The sequence below is a fragment of the Urocitellus parryii genome, chromosome 9 (assembly GCF_045843805.1).
Source record: "Urocitellus parryii isolate mUroPar1 chromosome 9, mUroPar1.hap1, whole genome shotgun sequence".
NCBI classification, from domain to species: Eukaryota; Metazoa; Chordata; class Mammalia; order Rodentia; family Sciuridae; genus Urocitellus; species Urocitellus parryii.
Window position 1 is genome coordinate 21135558 of NC_135539.1, and position 14111 is coordinate 21149668.

At 47.5% G+C, this 14111-nt stretch overlaps 1 protein-coding gene across 1 annotated transcript; it reads left to right on the forward strand.

The window, feature by feature from the left end:
• Nucleotides 1–8565: 8565 nt before the first annotated feature.
• Nucleotides 8566–14001, forward strand: Prr14 (proline rich 14). Its single transcript, XM_026400311.2, is given in 13 exon segments — nt 8566–8737; nt 9541–9612; nt 9736–9898; nt 10642–10763; nt 10834–11023; nt 11299–11342; nt 11832–11941; nt 12216–12801; nt 12932–13001; nt 13096–13187; nt 13465–13536; nt 13625–13869; nt 13872–14001. Coding segments are annotated over 12 exon segments (1749 nt in total). The 5' UTR covers nt 8566–8737; nt 9541–9589; the 3' UTR covers nt 13904–14001.
• Nucleotides 14002–14111: the final 110 nt, after the last annotated feature.

Here is a 14111-nt window from a genome sequence, read left to right on the forward strand (position 1 = left end):
GACTGAGGAAGAAGGATGGCAAGTGACACCTGGCTCAAAATAAATTAAACGGGGCTGGCGTTGTGGCTCAGTGGGTGGAGCGCTTGTCTCGCCAAATGTGAGGCACTGGGTTCAATCCTCAGCACCGCATAAATAGATAAAATAAAGGTATTGTGCCCATCTATAACTTTTAAAAATTAATTAATTAATTAATTAATTAATTAATGGCTGGGAATATAACTCTGGGGTAAAGTGCCGCTGGGCACTGCAAACAAAACAAAACCCCCAAATGACGCATTCATTGGCCTCCCTAAAGCCGAGAAGAGTCCTATGTCCATCCTCAGGCGCAAAGGAGCGACCAAGGCTGCAGGGGGAGAATCCAGGGTCTCTGCACCTAGGAGATCACAAACATGCTCAGCGCCTCACAATTCCTGACCTCGAATCCCAGCTGCACTACCAGAGAATGTCAAACCCTCGCCCCTAGAATCCCAGCCGGATGATGTACTGACAGAATTCGAAACCCACATGAGAGTTTGATTCTAAGAAATTCTCCTTAGGGGCTGGGGAATGTTTTATTTTTGGTTTTGTTTTATACCGAGGGTTGGACTCAGGGGCGCTTAACCACTGAGCCACATCCCCAGCCCCCACCCTCTTTTTTTAATATATATTTTATTTAGAAACAGGGCCTCGCTAAATTGTTGGCACTGGCTTTGAACTTGCGATCCTCCTGCCTCAGCCTCCGAAACTGCTGGGATTACAGGCATGCGCCCGGAAAATAAATACATTAAAAAAAAATTTCTCAGTAATAGTCCATTTTCTCTTGTAAAATAGGATGTTGATCCCCAAAAAGTCAATGCAAAATATTTCTACAAACAAAAATAATTATGGATGTCAAATAAAAATGTGAGAAAAATTAAAATGAGATATCCAGAATAAACAAATCTATAGAAGGAGTGGGGGAAAGGCGAAAGAATATTAATGGATATAGAGTTTCTCTTTTTTTGTGGGACTGGGGATTGAACCATGGTTGACTCCATGAACATTTGTTAAATTAATAAGTGAATGGATGTTACAGGCATGTAATATGAAACTAATTTTTTATTTAATTTTTATATTTATTTTTGGTTCTGGGTATTGAACACAGGGGCACTCTTGTGGCATGTGCATGCTCTACCACTGAGCCACATCCCCAGCTCATGGGAGTTTCTTTAAGGGATAATAAATATGTGCTAAATTGGTTGCAATTGATACTGAAACCTTGGTCCTTGGGTCTGTTGCCATTACAATAATGAGGACAAGATTTTGAAAAAAAAAAAAAAAAAAGGAAAAACCTTTTTTTTTTTTTAGTTGATGATAGACCTTTATTTATTTATTTATTTATATGTGGTGCTGAAAATCGAACCCAGTGCCTCACACATGCCAGAGCTGCTGCTGAGCCGCAACCCCAGGCCGGGAACAACTTTAATTGATTTGTCAGCAAAAAAGAAACAAGGGACTCCTGTCCCAGAGGCTGTGATTCGCCCTGCAAAGGGGAACACAGGAATTTTAAAAAAATAATACAAGGGCTGGGATCCAAATTGTATCAGTAAATATAATTAATTAGTGTCCATCAAGTGTCCTTGAAAGAGTCATTGCTCCAGTTCCCGAGTTTGGAGTTTCTTTTTTCTTGTGGACAGTGACACTCTTCCAGGCTGTGAAGGGCACAGTTGTTCAGCCTGGGAGAGGAAAAATTTTACTCTTGTTTCCTGTGCTGTTAGGGAGGGAAAGCGGGGGAGAAAGGGGAGATGTCTATTTTAAAATAAGGTATCCAGCGAGCTGGGGATATAGCTCAGTTGGTAGAGTGCTTGCCTGCATGCACAAGGCCCTGGGTTCAATCCCCAGCAACAGGAAACAAACAAACAAAACCAACATAGCTTCAAAATAAGCTGTCTGCACTGGAGCAGCAAGGTTTATACTTCAAAGTATAAAGTGGATTCCTCCCTTACATGATAGTGCTAATGTGAAACTTCATTGAACTTTACACTTAAAATAGGTGAACTAGAAGCTGGGGATGTGGCTCAAGTGGTAGTGCGCTTACCTAGGATGCATGAGGCACTGGGTTTGATTCTCAGCACCACATAAAAACAAAGTAAAGATATTGTGTCCACTTAAAACTAAAAAATAAATAAATATTTTAAAAAATTCTCTCTTTAAAAAAAAATAGGCGGATCTGGGGATGTGCTCAAGTGGTAGTGCACTTACCTAGGATGCATGAGGCACTGGGTTCGATTCTCAGCACCACATAAAGACAAAATAAAGATATTGTGTCCACCTAAAACTAAAAAATAAATATTAAAAAATAGGTGAACTATATGGTATATGAGTTCTAGCTTAACAAAGCTATTTCAAAATGTATGAAAGTTCTTTGCAATTTCACTAAAAATTTGGAGCACTTCCCAAACTTTTGCCACCTAGTTCTTTGCAGTGAGTAGCATTTAAAAAGGAACATAGCCAAGCACAGTGGCACATGCCTGTAATCCCAGCGATTTGGAGGTTGAGGCAGGAGGATTGCAAATTCAAAGACAGCCTCAGCAATTTGGTAAGACCGTCTCAAAAAACAAAAATAAAAAGGGTTGAGGATGTGGTTCAGCAATAGAGTGCCCCTGGGTTCAAACCCAGAACCAAAAAGAGATATAAAAATTAGTTTCATATTACATGCCTGTAACATCATTCATTCATCCATTCAACAAATCTTGATGGAGTCAAGCATAACAACAATTGGCAGTTGCTACTTTTTTCCAACTACGATTACGCTTTTCTTCTGAATTGACCTTCACTGGACCCTGAATAATCCTTTCATTTCCCAATCTCAATGATACCTCCCCAGATGCTGATTTTTTTTTTTCATAATAAGGATTTAACCCAGAGGGCTTTTTACCACTGAGCTATATCCCCACCCCACCCCCTTTTTTTTCCAGTTACCAGGGATTGAACTCAGGGGCACTCAACCACTGAGCCATATCCCCAGCTCTATTTTGTATCTTATTTAGAGACAGGGTCTCACTGAATTGTTTAGTACCTCACTTTTGCTGAGGCTGGCTTTGAACTCATGATTCTCCTGCCTCACTCAGCCTCCAGAGCCGCTAGGATTACAGGTGTGTGCCACTGGGCCCAGCTATTTTATTTTAGGGTCTAAGTTGCTGAAGGCCTTGCTAAATTACTGAGGCTACCCTCAAATTTGTGATCCTCTGTGTCAGCTTCCTGAGTTGCTGGGATTACAGGTATGTGCCCTGGGCCTGGCTGAAACTAGAGCTTTAAATCAGTGGCCCTAAACCAGTGGATGTCAACATGGGCAGAGTCACCCCCTAGGAGTTGTTTTGTGAATTTATGAGAATGTTTTCTTGTTTGTGTTTTACTTACTAAATTACCCAGATTGGCCTCAGACTTGCATAATCCTTCCTTAGCTTCCTGAGTTGCTGGGATTAAAGGCATGTACCACCATACCTGGATAGATATAAATAAAATAAAAAAACTTCTCTTTATTTGTCCTTTAGGATTATATTTTTATTTTGTCATTTATCTTTTTTTTTGTTTTTGTTGTGTTCCAGTGATTGAACTCAGGAGAACTTTACCACTGAGCTACATCCCTAGCACCGACCCCCACCCTCCACGTTTTTTGTTTGTTTGTTTTGATAAAGGGTCTTGCTCAATTGCTTAGAGTCTCACAAACTTGTTGAGGCTGTTCGAAAACTTTGATCCTCCTGCATCAGCTTCCTGAGGCAATGGGATTACCGGTGTGCATTATTATTATTATTTTTTTTTTTGGTACCAGGGATTGAACTCAGGGGCACTGGACTACCGAGCCACATCCACAGCCCTATTTTGTATTTTATTTAGAGACAGAGTCTCACTGAGTTGCTTAGTGCCTTGTGGTTGCTGAAGCTGGCTTTGAACTTGCGATTCTCCTGTCTCATTCTCCCAAGCCGCTGGGATTACAGGTGTGCGCCACTGAGCCTGGCAATTTTTCTTTTTATTGCTTCTTTCTTCTGTTAACAGTTCAACTGTGTAACACACACACACACACACACACACACACATTTATATGCATCCTTTTTTTTTAGCCCTAGGGATTGAACCCAGGGGTGTTCCACCACTGAGCCACGTATTTATTAGTTCATTATAGTTATACATAACTTTTGGGTTCATTTTGACATAATTATATAAGCATGGAATATATTTTGCTCTAGGTCAATCCCCAGTATCCATCCCTTTTTAAATTTTTGAGACAGGATCTTGCTAAATTGCTGAGGCTGGCCTCGAATTTTTGACCTTCCTGCCTCAGCCTCCCGAGTAGCTGGAATTATGGGCATTCAACCACATTACCTAGCTTAGATATTCTACTTTATTTCATGCTAAGATGCTAGTATATTTGTTGATGTGTTAAGTCTGGTCCAATCAGGAAGGAGAAACCATATGGTAATTTAAATGAGGAAAAGTTAATACAAAAATGATCAATTATAACAGGTAATTTAAAGAAATGAAAGATTGAATTCTGTATCATTTTCCTGGGTAGAATGTCTTCCTTTGCCTCTTCTAGGTTGCTGGTAGTCTTGTTGGCAATCTTTGGCATTCCTTGGCTTGTATCAGAAGCACCACTTCAGTCTCTACCTCTGTCATATGGTATTTTCTCCTCATGTTTGTATCTTCACATTACAGTCTCCTTTTTATGTGTGTGTCCAAGTTCCTTTTCTTATTAATGACACACCAGTCACTGGATTAGGGCCCATCCTAATCCAGTATGATCTCATTTTAACTACATTTGCAAAGACTTTATTTCCAAATAAAGTCACATTTATAGGAACTGAGGGAGAGGGTTAGGACTTGAACATATCTTTGGGGAGGGGCAAAATTCTATTCACTACAGATAATAAGCAATTTAAAAAACTGCAAGAACAGCAGATATAAGAAGCAGCTGCTGTCCCTCACACTGAGAGCATCCAGGAAAAATACTCCATCCTTCCTGGGGGTGATCCAGAACTTTCTGGAGAGCTCACAGAAATGGTTAGAGTGCCCTTCTCGTGGAACCTGCTGGAAATCTTTCCTCTAGGTTGCCAGGAAGGGCTATTCATGGGAAGATGTCTCATCAGAGGTACTCTGTAGTGGAGTCACTACAAAGCCATCCAAGAAGGTACTAGGGTGAGCTGCTGGCCATTGGATGCTGTTGACCACCATGCAGGGGCTGGGGGATAGAACCCAGGAGCCTGCCAGTAGGTTCACTGGAACCAGGAAGCAACTCCCTTTCTTGCTGCAATGTTTTTCTAGCAGTATATGGACAACCCTTAACACAATGCCAGCTAGCAGAGAAAAAATATTTCAATGGACCAGATCCATTCTCACAGAGCAAGGGGGTGGGGAGAATGAATTTGAGGGCTGGGAGTGTAGCTCAGTAGTAGAGTGCTTGCCTAGCATGTGGGAGGCCCTGAGATTGATTACCAGCCCTAAATAAATAAACAAATAAAAAATTGGAGATGAGGGGATAAATTGAAAACCAGGCATCATAATGTACTACTGTTTCAGATATTAATAGGCAGCTCCCTTCACTCTTCTTTGTTGTCTCTCCACCCTCCCAATCTCCTTCCCTCCCCACATTTTCATTAGTTTTACCATCAGCTTTCCAAACTTGAGCCCTGTCTACCATCCCCCTGCTAGAAAAAAAGAGGGGATGGACAAGGACGGAACTGGCCACAGGTGGCTCTCTCCACTGGGAAAGAGGAGGAGGACCATAGGCAGGACCAAATTTTTCAGATTAAAAATAATAATAACAATCTGAAGTAGCTGACTAGAGTAGAAAAACCCCCCAGAAGTGAAGCTTCAATGTTCATCAGGGGACTTAAATTGGGCAGGAATGTGCTTGAACCTGGCTAAATCGAGTACCTCAGAGTAGAGGATTGAAGTTGCTGGAAGCATCAGAACTGAGGGCAATCTCGTATATAGAGGTATAAATGCAGGGATACAAACTCTCAGGGGTTAGGCATGTCTCCCCCGAGGACATAGTACCTGGGAAGTCTTGAAATTTTGTTGAATGGATTAATGCAAACCAGAGCAGCAACCCAAACCCAAGGCTTACTATTATTTCTGAGGTGTGGTTCCTGGTAAAGGGCTAAAATTGACCCATTTCACCCATCTCTGATACCTTGCAGCTACAACCCCACCCACTCTACCCTGGCTGTTTTGGAGCTCAGGCTAGTGGGTTTTAACAGAAAGGTCTTCAGCAGCTAGCTGGAGGACCCAAAGGGGCAGGGCACTCAGAGCAGAAAGAAGCAGCTTTTTGTTGTTTGCAGTACTGGGGATTGAACCCCAGGTGTGCTCTACCTGATGGTAGAGCTTAATAGCTACATTCCCAGGCATTTTTAAATTTAAGGCAGGGTCTCACTAAATTGCTAAATTGGTCTTGAACTTTGTGATCCTCCTCACTTGGCCTCCCAAATTGCTGGGATTATAGCTGTGCACCACTGCACTTGGCTAAGAAGCAGCAGCTTTTATCATCCTCTTTTGGGGGCAGGTACTAGGGATTGAACCCAGGGTTGCTCTACCACTGAGTTACATCCCCAGTCCTTTTTATTTTTTTGAGACAGGGTCTCACTAAGTTGCTGAGGCTGGTCTTGAACTTGCAATCCTCCTGCCTCAGCCTCCCTGGCCACTGGGATGATAGGCATGTACCATTATACCCAGCTTCACTTTTTTTCTCTTTGTGTCTTCTCTCTTGCTCTTCATCTTCCAAGTCTATTTTGAGATGGGCATGATAGGGCTTATTGTTCCTATCCTATATATAAGGCCAAACACAGTTAAGATGGGAGATCCAGAGGACCAGTTTCTGAGGAAAGATAACTAAAGTGCACTAACAGCCCATCAGCAGCCCCACTGGAGTTTATGTGAACCATTCAGCACACACTTGTCACATATTGTAATATGTACCCAGATGGTGGGTTAGGTAGGAGTAGTTGAAATAGGAGTCACAAAAAGGGCAGAGTTCAATTTTGTGAAGCTATGAGTGCTCACCCTTGCTAGCCTAGGCTGAGGGCTGGGACAGTCTACCTTAGATTTCAATTTGATGAACTCTATGCCCTAAGTTAGGATCTCAGGATTGGGCCCTATCTACCAAATTTTCAGCCTCCAGGCCTTTTCCTTAGGCTACTTCCTTTACCCTTAGTGTTGTTGAGACTTCTGGCAACTTAGAGAATCAAAAATCAGATTGTTTGCTCTGCTCTTGAAGGCTTTTCCTGCCCTGGGGCCTAGAAAGGACCTGTGTGTTTAAACTCAGGACACTCTAGGCCTAGGCACTCACCATACCTCCAGGGAATATCTTTAGGCACCACATGGCCAAATGGATCCAGGAGGAGAGAAAATCCCTCTAGCTGGAAGACCTGTTGCCTACTCACACCAGAAATCTCATAAAGGATTTCCAGAGACCCAGCCGATCTCCAATCACAAAGAGACATTGTAATCCTGAGAGCACTTTTATCTTGAAGAGAGTCCTTGGGGACGGAGTTGGAGAATCTTTATGTTCCACGCTGCTGATTACCAATTCTGTTCTTTCCATATCATTGTTTCAATACTTTCATCACTCAATCTCCCGAAAGAAAATTATTCTAGACCGAGAGGTGCCTCTGCACCTTGATCTTAAACCCAGGACACTAGGCTTCAGGCTCTCTTATTTAATTAAGAAAACAAGGTTTGCTTTGGAACAGGGAATAGTTCTTCTGGATTAGGTGCTGAGGGCGCCTTCACAGTGCGAGAAGACGGTATATGCTCACTTTTTCCCCACCAACAGTCTGGCTCCTGCTAAAAACCCATGATGCAGTTTCTCCAAGCTTCGAGATCCCATCCCTGAACCCTGAGTATTTACGGTCTGCATCAGTCAGGCTCCTCATGATAGTGGCTCCTGGGAGTCCCGAACAAAGAGGGAAGCTGAACCGGCCCCACCAAGCAAGCTAAGGTGGATTTATGGCCTCCTGCAATGGAGCCTCAATGGTGAGCCCTTTCTGCGGTTAGCGGACACCTCCATTCCTCCGGGAAGAAGCATACAAAACTCAGACGAAATGAAGATCAACATGCCCAACCTCCTCCCAACTTCGGCTCGGCCCAATTTCTCCAGGACACCGTGCAACAAAGAAGTCCGAGGCTGCACCTGCTCTGGTCTTTGACCTCCGGTGTTTGAACTCAGGACCCCCGCCACTCCCTCCCAAACTCAGATCCTGTGCGGTGAGAATCTGGTGGAAGAACCCCGGGTTGTGTCGCAAATCAGACTCAGATGAGGCCTCTCTAGGACGTTGGGAATTTCACAAATCGTTAGCAGTCGGTCGACGCTCATTGGCCTAAGAGCTAAAGAACCGGAAGATGCCCTTAAAAAACGTGGAGGTACCCTAGCTTCACTATGGTTGCCTCAGCATGTCATGAAATCTGGCATGGTATTTAGCTACTAACTCGCCTTCGAAAAGATGACGCTGTCGCGTCCACTAAGGTTCAACCCGGACTACGATATTTGCCCTCAACTATAATGGCGGTGCTGCCCAATTTGGCTTCTTGCCCCTAGGGATGATGGCCACCAGGCGGCTTCACTTAGTTTCTTACCACCCCGGAAGACGGGGACCGGCGATTGGGCGGTGCCCGGAGACTCCGAGAAGAAGGCCCCTGGCGGTTGGGCAGCGTTGGGTAAGGCTGGTTTTAAAGGAGTCGGAGGTGGGAGCTATCGAAGACCGGGGATCCGCGGGAGGCGGCGGTGAGCGGCGCGCGGGGGAGGGCAAGGAGAGGCTGCAGAGCGGGCAGGAGGGGGGGCGGGATAGGGAGCGTTTGAACCATCTGGTCCCGGGCTGGGTAGAACGCTGGGAGGGGATACGGGCAGGGTAGGAGGTGTGGGTGGGATGGTGTCTGTGGGCGGAACCTCCGGGGTTGGAGCGAAGAGGGTATCTGCTTGACAGTAGATCCCCCGGGATCCAGAGTGAGTTCTGTGATGCCAAAGCTCGGGCTGCCCCCGCCGGAGTGGAGCTTTGCAGAGCTAAAGCTCACAGCGGGAGGAGGAGCGCCGTGCGGCGTCTGATTGGAAGAACCGCGCTGTAGGATTCTTTCTGTAGAAATCCGGTCTTGGGGATCTGGTGGGAGGGAGGACCGTCAGTGTGTGGAGTATTGCTTTGGAATCCTCGGCTGCTCGCCGAGAAGGGAGGAGGATCACTGAAGCATGCAGCGGAAACGAAGCTTCCCAGGACCGGGATCCCAGTGGATCCCGGGGAATCTCAGGGCAGAATCTTCAGGGACAAAGGCCCTGGGAGATTAGGACCCTGAGAGAACTGGGGCCTCTGTAACCCAGAATCTCGCGGCAGGTGCCAGGCAGGGCAAGAGTGAACCGCTGATCAAGGCGGCGGCAGCGGGATTACACCCGCCCCGGCCTGCCAGCCGGGGGCGCCCTTCAGCGCCCCAGGGCTCCAGTCTGGGTTACCGGGAGCTGCGGGAGGACCATGAAGGGCGGAGGCCCGAGGGTGGGGCTGGCCCTCACTCCCCGCTCCCCTGCTCCCCCCCTTACCCCAGGCCGCAGCCTGGCATCCCCCAGGGACCCCCCGGAGCCGCCGCTTCCCCCATGGACTTGCCTGGGGACTCCAGGTGAGAGCGCACCCCGCCCGCCTGTCTTGAGCCCGGGAGACGGGGGTCCTGGCGGCTGTACCGGGAAACTACAGAGCCAACGACAGTTTCAGGCGACCGTCCTCTGCTTCTTTTACCCTCCAGCTCATCTAGCCGGCTGTGCCGTCAGCCTCTAGCTCGATCATTATGGGAAGCCAGGAGCCCAAAACGGCCAAGGCTGCAGCCCGTGGGAGCCCCTTCGCCCCTGGAAAAGGCCTCTCGGAGGGTCCTTGCCGTGGTGCTGGAAGATGTTATGGCTGCCCACATGGTGAGCCCCCTGAACTGAAAGGCCCTCTTTTCCCCTCACATCACTCCTCAGTACCAAAGTCAGACTAGAGTCCTTAAAAATATACAAACACCTCATTCTCATGTCTATGGCCCCAGCACCCTCCCTAATGCTACAATTCTGCATAGTTCTCCCTTCAACCTAGAAGTGAGCAGGGTTTCCAGTGCTCACACTTTCCTCACCTCCCAACCCCTGTGGCTGGAACCACATTCCTACAACTTTCAAATATGAGAAACCCTTCTGCTTTTTTTCCTTGGGGAAGCTTCTGGGGTCCTTGGCTCCATTGCACAAATGAGAAAAACTGATACCCAAAATAAGGTATTGACCCACCCAAGATCACTCTCTTTCATTTCTCCAAACAGCCTGTTGAGATTACCCACATTCCCCACCTGCAGTTCAAGATCTCTAATTCTGGCCCTTAATTCAGACCAGCTCCCCTCTTCTTTGGGGATTTGAGTGAATTCTAGCCATGATCTTTGTCACCTTGAGGCTAAGGGAACTATTAGGCTAAGGGAGACACTGTTCAGTCCAACCTCTCTTGCTCTTTTTTTTTTTTTTTTAAATATACATTTATTTATTTATTTTAGTTTTTGGTGGACACATCTTTGTTGGTATGTGGTGCTGAGGATCGAACCCGGGCCGCACGCATGCCAGGCGAGCGCGCTACCGCTTGAGCCACATCCCCAGCCCCCCTCTCTTGCTCTTGACACCTCTCTCTCTTCTAGGTCCCCCTGGTCCCTCAAGAGAAGAACTCTATTCCACAGCAACACAGCAATCTTCAAGATTCTGTCTGCAGCCAGTCACGTGCCTCACCACCCCAAAAGATCAAGTGGCCTTCACAGGCCAGGTGAGCATGGCGGATGGGGAATCAGCTGGGGACACAGCTGAGCCCACTGAGTTTTTGGTTCCCTTTCCAGGCCTCCTGACCCCCTGCATTTGTGCCGAGAACCCTTGAGTCGAATCCATAGGCCCTCTTCTACCCTGAGGCAACGATCAAGGACAACCCCCATCCCAGAGGAGAGCCCTTCACCAAAGGTGGGCCGGGGCCCCCAACCTACTCTGGTGGTGATGCTAGAAGACATTGCTGGTCCCAGACTCCCAGCTGAGGTATAGAACTTGGGGAAGGATGATAGGGGTTTAGCTGGGGCATTCCAGCAGGGTTATAAAAGAGAAATAAGATGACTGACTCTGGGGTAAATTTCTCTCAGGGCAAGAATCACAGCATTTTAGATAGCATACAGTACCTGAGCAAAAATTATACGAAAGTCTTAAGTGTGAACCCAAGCAGGTAGCTGGGGACTGAAAGAGCCAGGGCATAGGGAACTAAGGAAGCCAAAGGCAGCTTCCCTGCTTCTCCACATATATCCCTTGTTTATATCCAGGACTTCGTGGATGAGAACCCCACCTTCGCCATCCCATCACAAAGGTGAGAGGGGCTGGGGAAGGGATCATCCCGGTAGCCAGAGCTAGGGACATCAGGATTTATTTTTCAGTCTTCCTTGTAGCACCTCTAAGAGACAGGGGTGCTATGCACAAGCTTTTCCTAGAGACTGAGGCAGGAGAATTGCAAGTTCAAAGCCAGCCTCAGCAATTTAGCAAGGCCTTAAGCAACTTAGTGAGACCTTGTCTCAAAATAAAAAATAAAAGTGTCTGGGGATGTGTCCCAGTGGTTAAGCACCCCTGAGTTTAATCCCTGGTACCAAAAAATAAAATAAATAAGTAAAAAAATAAATAAAAAGGATTGGGGATATATAGTTCAGTAATAGAGTGTCCCAGGTTTAATTCCCAGTATCCCCCTCCAAAAAAAAAAAAATAAAAACCCACAAAAAACAAAGGACAGGGGAGGTGGTGGCTTAGGTGAGATTTAGACTTGGAAGCCTTCACCTGAAACCTTTACCTTGCCCCTTAACCTCAGAGTTGAGCCCATGGCAAAGGTTCACCAGCTAATGCCTGCATCTGAGGACCTAGAACCTCCATTCCAGCCGTCCACCCTTACTGCAGACCCACCAGGGAGCCCACCACCAGGTAAGGATGAGGGTTGAGACTGGGAACTAAGATTTCTGGAACTATCAGGTGCAGAGGTGGGGGGTGGGGTCCTCCCATAGTGGAACATAGTGCATGAAAATGGAATTTAGAGGCTTTGAGGTTTAACTCCCAATTGTAGGACTTAATTTTTAGGAGTGGGTTTATTCCTCTGTAGATAAAGATTATTGTTTGAGACAGAGGCCAAGGCTACTAAGTTGGGGCTTAGACACCCACAGCTAAGGAATGCCTACCTGTGACCCTCTCCTTTCCTTAGCCCCAGATCCTGCTCTGGAGCCCCCATCGACCCCACCACCATCCAGTCTTTTACGCCCCCGCCTCAGTCCCTGGGGCTTGGCCCCCCTCTTCCGTTCCGTCCGCTCCAAGCTGGAGAGTTTCGCTGACATCTTCCTCACGCCCAACAAGACCCCGCGGGCCCCACCCCCATCATCTCCCATGAAGCTGGAGTTGAAGATTGCCATCTCAGAGGCTGAGCAGTCCCGGGCTGAGGGCATTACATCTGTTAGTCCCCGGCCCCCCATCCGCCAGTGGCGGGCTCAGGACCATAATACCCCAGCACCTCTCCCTAAGCTTTCTCTGGGCCGAAGCCACTCCTGCCCTGATCTGGGGCCCCCTGGCCCAGGTACTTGCACCTGGCCCCCTGTTCCACCCCAAACAAGCTGGTCCAGGCCCCGGCGGCACACTGTGGGTGGTGGGGAGATGGCCCGAGCCCCACCACCTCCTCGGCCCTGTCTCCGGAAAGAGGTCTTCCCTCTTGGAGGAATGGTTGCCTCCCCTTCTCTCACCACATCTTGCTCGTCCAGTGCATCCACCTCCTCCTTCTCCGAACCAGAAGAACCCAGGTAGTGCACTCAATAAACCCTTGAAGCCCTGGCCACAGTCTGGGTCCAGCTTCCTTAAGTATTCAGTGGGCAGGAGATGGGGATATTGCTGTGAATCTTGTTTGTTCCTGAGCCTTGACCTTCTCTGCAGATTGGGCTCAACCAAGGGGAAGGAACCAAGATCCTCAAAAGACCAGGTGCTTTCAGACCCTGAGACCAAGGTAGGATTACAGCTAAGAGGGAGGAGACAAATGGATTCCCAGCTGTCTGTACTTCAAGGAAGCCACTCTTTAACTACCTACACCATTTTTGCAGACTATGGGAAAAGTTTCTGGATTCAGAATACGCAAGACACCAGTCCGTCCTCAAATAAACCTTACACCAATGGGCCTGCCTCGACCGGTCAGGTGAGAGATTCACTAGGCAGGGAGCTGCCTTGGTCCAGCAGGTGGAGGCTTATGTCCCCTGAAGTATGGCTTTGTCTCCTCTCAGGGAGCACAGTCCCGCCTGGAGGAGAAAGTTTGGCATGGACATGGTTTGTGCTTAGAACTTCCTGTCTGCCTCACACAGCACTCCTGGCCCTGGCATGATCCAGAAACTGAAATACAGACCAGGCCTTACCTAGCCCTTCTTCAGGCCCCACTGGCCCAAGGTTTCTCAGTGGCCTCTGCTCTTTGCTCCCAGGTTAAACAAGAAGGAGTTCAGCTTGGAAGAAATTTATACCAACAAGAATTATCAATCACCCACAACCAGGAGGTGAGGAACTTTGAAAGCTTGAGGGTGGTAGAGGAAGGCCAGAACCAATGGCCTGTTGGTAAATAGCTCCTCTCCCTATCTGGTCCAGGACCTTTGAGACCATCTTTGAGGAACCCCGGGAGCGCAACGGGACTCTGATTCTCACCAGCTCAAGGAAGCTCCGGCGGGCTGTAGAATTTCGGGACAGCAGTCTTCCCCGATCCCGGCGGCCATCCCGTGGGGTCCGGGCAGCAGCTAGCAGGAGCCTTACTCCCAACCTGGTACCCAGCCCAGATGTGGGACCCCTGCTGCAGCAACGGCTGGAGGAGCTAGATGCCTTATTCCTGGAGGAGGAGAAATAGATGGGGAGCACCCCCATCAACCCTAGAAACTCTTGTTTGTCCATCCATCTGGAGGGAGGGGAACCTCTAAGGCACTTATATTTTTTTCTCTATATTTCTAGTAAAGTTTTCGATATGTTTCTGATTCTTTTGTGTCTCTGAGTTTGAGACTGATAGACTGACAGTACTGACTGATATTTCTATGTTGGCTCCCCCAAAGGACTAGGCTTTTTTGGGGGGAAAGGGGCATCAGGA